Genomic DNA, 2,283 nt, shown 5'->3' with positions numbered 1-2,283 from the left:
CGCACGCACGCACGCACGCACGCACACACACACACACACACAGGGTCTCTGGACCGCGGTACGCACACTTCACAACTAAGTTTTTCATCGAGGGCGAAGAGCGGCTGCCATGGCAGTGCGTGATCTAGAAGTGCAAGTCTGAGGGGAATAAATAATCTCTCTACTCTAAGCAACATTTGTCACAATATTTCATTGTGGTTAGCAATTAATAATTTATTATCGAAGTGGCTACGTACTTAAGTACGGCTAGACTGCAAGTCTAGCCGTACTTAGATCTAGGTTTGGCCCTATCGACTCAAGCCTGTTAAGTACACAGGTCTCATTAGATCTAGATGTAGTACTTATTCAGGTTCAAATACATGCAAGTCAGTAAGACACCTTTTTGTTTTGTCTGAAATACAAATACTTTAGGCATTGCAAACTAAAAATTTCATTTACAATTTAGCCATCAATATTAAGTACGGCTAGCCTGACAGTCTAGCCGTCCTTAAGTACGGCTAGCCTGGCTGTCTACCCGTACTTAAGTACGGCTAGACTGCCAGTCTAGCCGTACTTATCTTAGGCCCTATTAACATTAGAAAACAGGAGGTTTAAAATACATACACTGTCATTTAGGCACCTGGTTTCGTCTCAAATACAAATACTTTAGGTACTGCACACTAAAAAAGTATATTTACAATTCAGTAGGCCTATTTTTTGTAAATTGTCAGTCTAGCCATCATATTAAGAATAAGTACGGCTAGACTGCGAGTCTAGCCGTACTTTAGTACGGCTAGACTGCGAGTCTAGCCGTCATTAAGTACGGCTAGCCTCTTCCATTTATTATTATTCTGCTTCAATGCGCCCGACAAAGGAAGGGACACGTATTCAGAAAAGTGCACCCTAGGCATAAGGTGGCTGTGGATGTATCCCAACGAGGAAGTACATCCTTGGGTCTTGATTGCAGCAGCCATAGCTAGGTTTGTGCCTTTCGGTATCTGGAAAGGAGATTCCAGTCGAACGGGACTTGATTTCTAAAGTTCAGCGATTGGAATCTAGCCTGCTTGTGAAGACACTCATATTGTGATGAAAGTACTGTTTCAAGATTCTGATTGCTTTTTTGAGACTGTTGTGAATGACAGCCTTTCGGGCTGCGAGAGGCGGGATACAAGAGTTGAAGAACGGCGGTTTCTTTTGCTTTACGTAGTTAGGTGTCAAATCAAATCCGCAAGGAAAGATTTCCATCTGTAGAGTTGATACGAGCGTTACGTGATTCGGCTTTTCAAAACTGAAGTGATTCCAACATTTTGGTCCGTTGGCGACACTACGCTGTTTGCTCCAAGATCAACTGTTCAGAGGTATACCAGACAGTGAAAGACTGATCTCAGACTTGAGGTCTAGATTCTTATGTCTCCTCTCACCCAAGTCATGGGAGGTGGGACTTTGAGTGTGATGTTCCTCTTTTGGGCCAGCCTGGTAAGTGCCTATTTTTCTTTTACTTTTTCTGTCCCCTTGTACCGCAAGTTGTCAAAGAGGAAAGGGGGGGGGGGGGGGTGCTATTGTAAGGCGTGGGGATGTGTTGCTGTTTGGATCGTCATTTTTTCCCCATTGGGGGTGTCTTTGAGTTAGTAGATCCATCATGTTCTGGGTTTTCCTTTTCCCTTGAAACCATAGAATCTCACATAGTAAGCCTTTAAGGCAAGAGATACACCAATTTCACAACGTGTCCAAAACCATTAATTGATTCGTTGTCTCTCGGTGTATCTCTTGCTCAATTCGACGCCCTCTTGTTGGTTCCAAGGATGAAAATATTTGGGAACTTTTATAGTGAGGACCTCCCAGGCAGAATGCGAAACGCGTATTTGTAGTGTGAGGATTGCCCAAAGCAGATTTCTGGATGTCGCAGCATGTTGAATCTCAAAATCGACTGTAGTTTGTGTCTTTTTAATATCTAGTTTACTTTAGCTGCACATTTTGATTGTTGTTGGTTTTCTTGAAACACTTTACGGCAGCAAGAAAACTTGTAACTTGAAGGTCTCTTGTCTATTGTAAATGTTTCTTCTATTTTTTATACACCTCCTAGTGTTGGATTGTTTGAGTTCAGCACTGACTCTGCTTAGACTAATACAAGTGCCTACTTATTCCGCAGGAAACATGTAGATTTCACAAACATCCACTGGAACTGAAGTTGTATTTTTCCAATTTTTAAATACTCCTCAGTGTGCGGCCGAGGCTTTCACCACACCTCCCCCACCGACCCCAACAAACCCACCGACCTCGACACCAGGTGTGTATATATAATGT

The 2,283-nt window shown here is 42.9% G+C and overlaps 1 protein-coding gene across 1 annotated transcript in view; it reads left to right on the top strand.

Annotated features, from left to right (window-relative positions):
- Positions 1-922: 922 nt before the first annotated feature.
- Positions 923-2,283, top strand: part of LOC101861639 (phosphatidylinositol phosphatase PTPRQ) — a 78,597-nt gene continuing 77,236 nt past the window's right edge. Inside the window, exons 1-2 of the mRNA XM_035973852.1 lie at positions 923-1,455; positions 2,200-2,266. Coding sequence (XP_035829745.1) covers positions 1,387-1,455; positions 2,200-2,266 — 136 coding nt within the window. The 5' untranslated portion in view covers positions 923-1,386. The remainder of the gene's footprint in view (positions 1,456-2,199; positions 2,267-2,283) is intronic.

The sequence above is a fragment of the Aplysia californica genome, unplaced genomic scaffold (assembly GCF_000002075.1).
Source record: "Aplysia californica isolate F4 #8 unplaced genomic scaffold, AplCal3.0 scaffold00034, whole genome shotgun sequence".
NCBI lineage: Eukaryota > Metazoa > Mollusca > Gastropoda > Aplysiida > Aplysiidae > Aplysia > Aplysia californica.
Note: the sequence above shows the minus strand (reverse complement) of the source record. Positions and strands in the feature narration are given on the sequence as shown.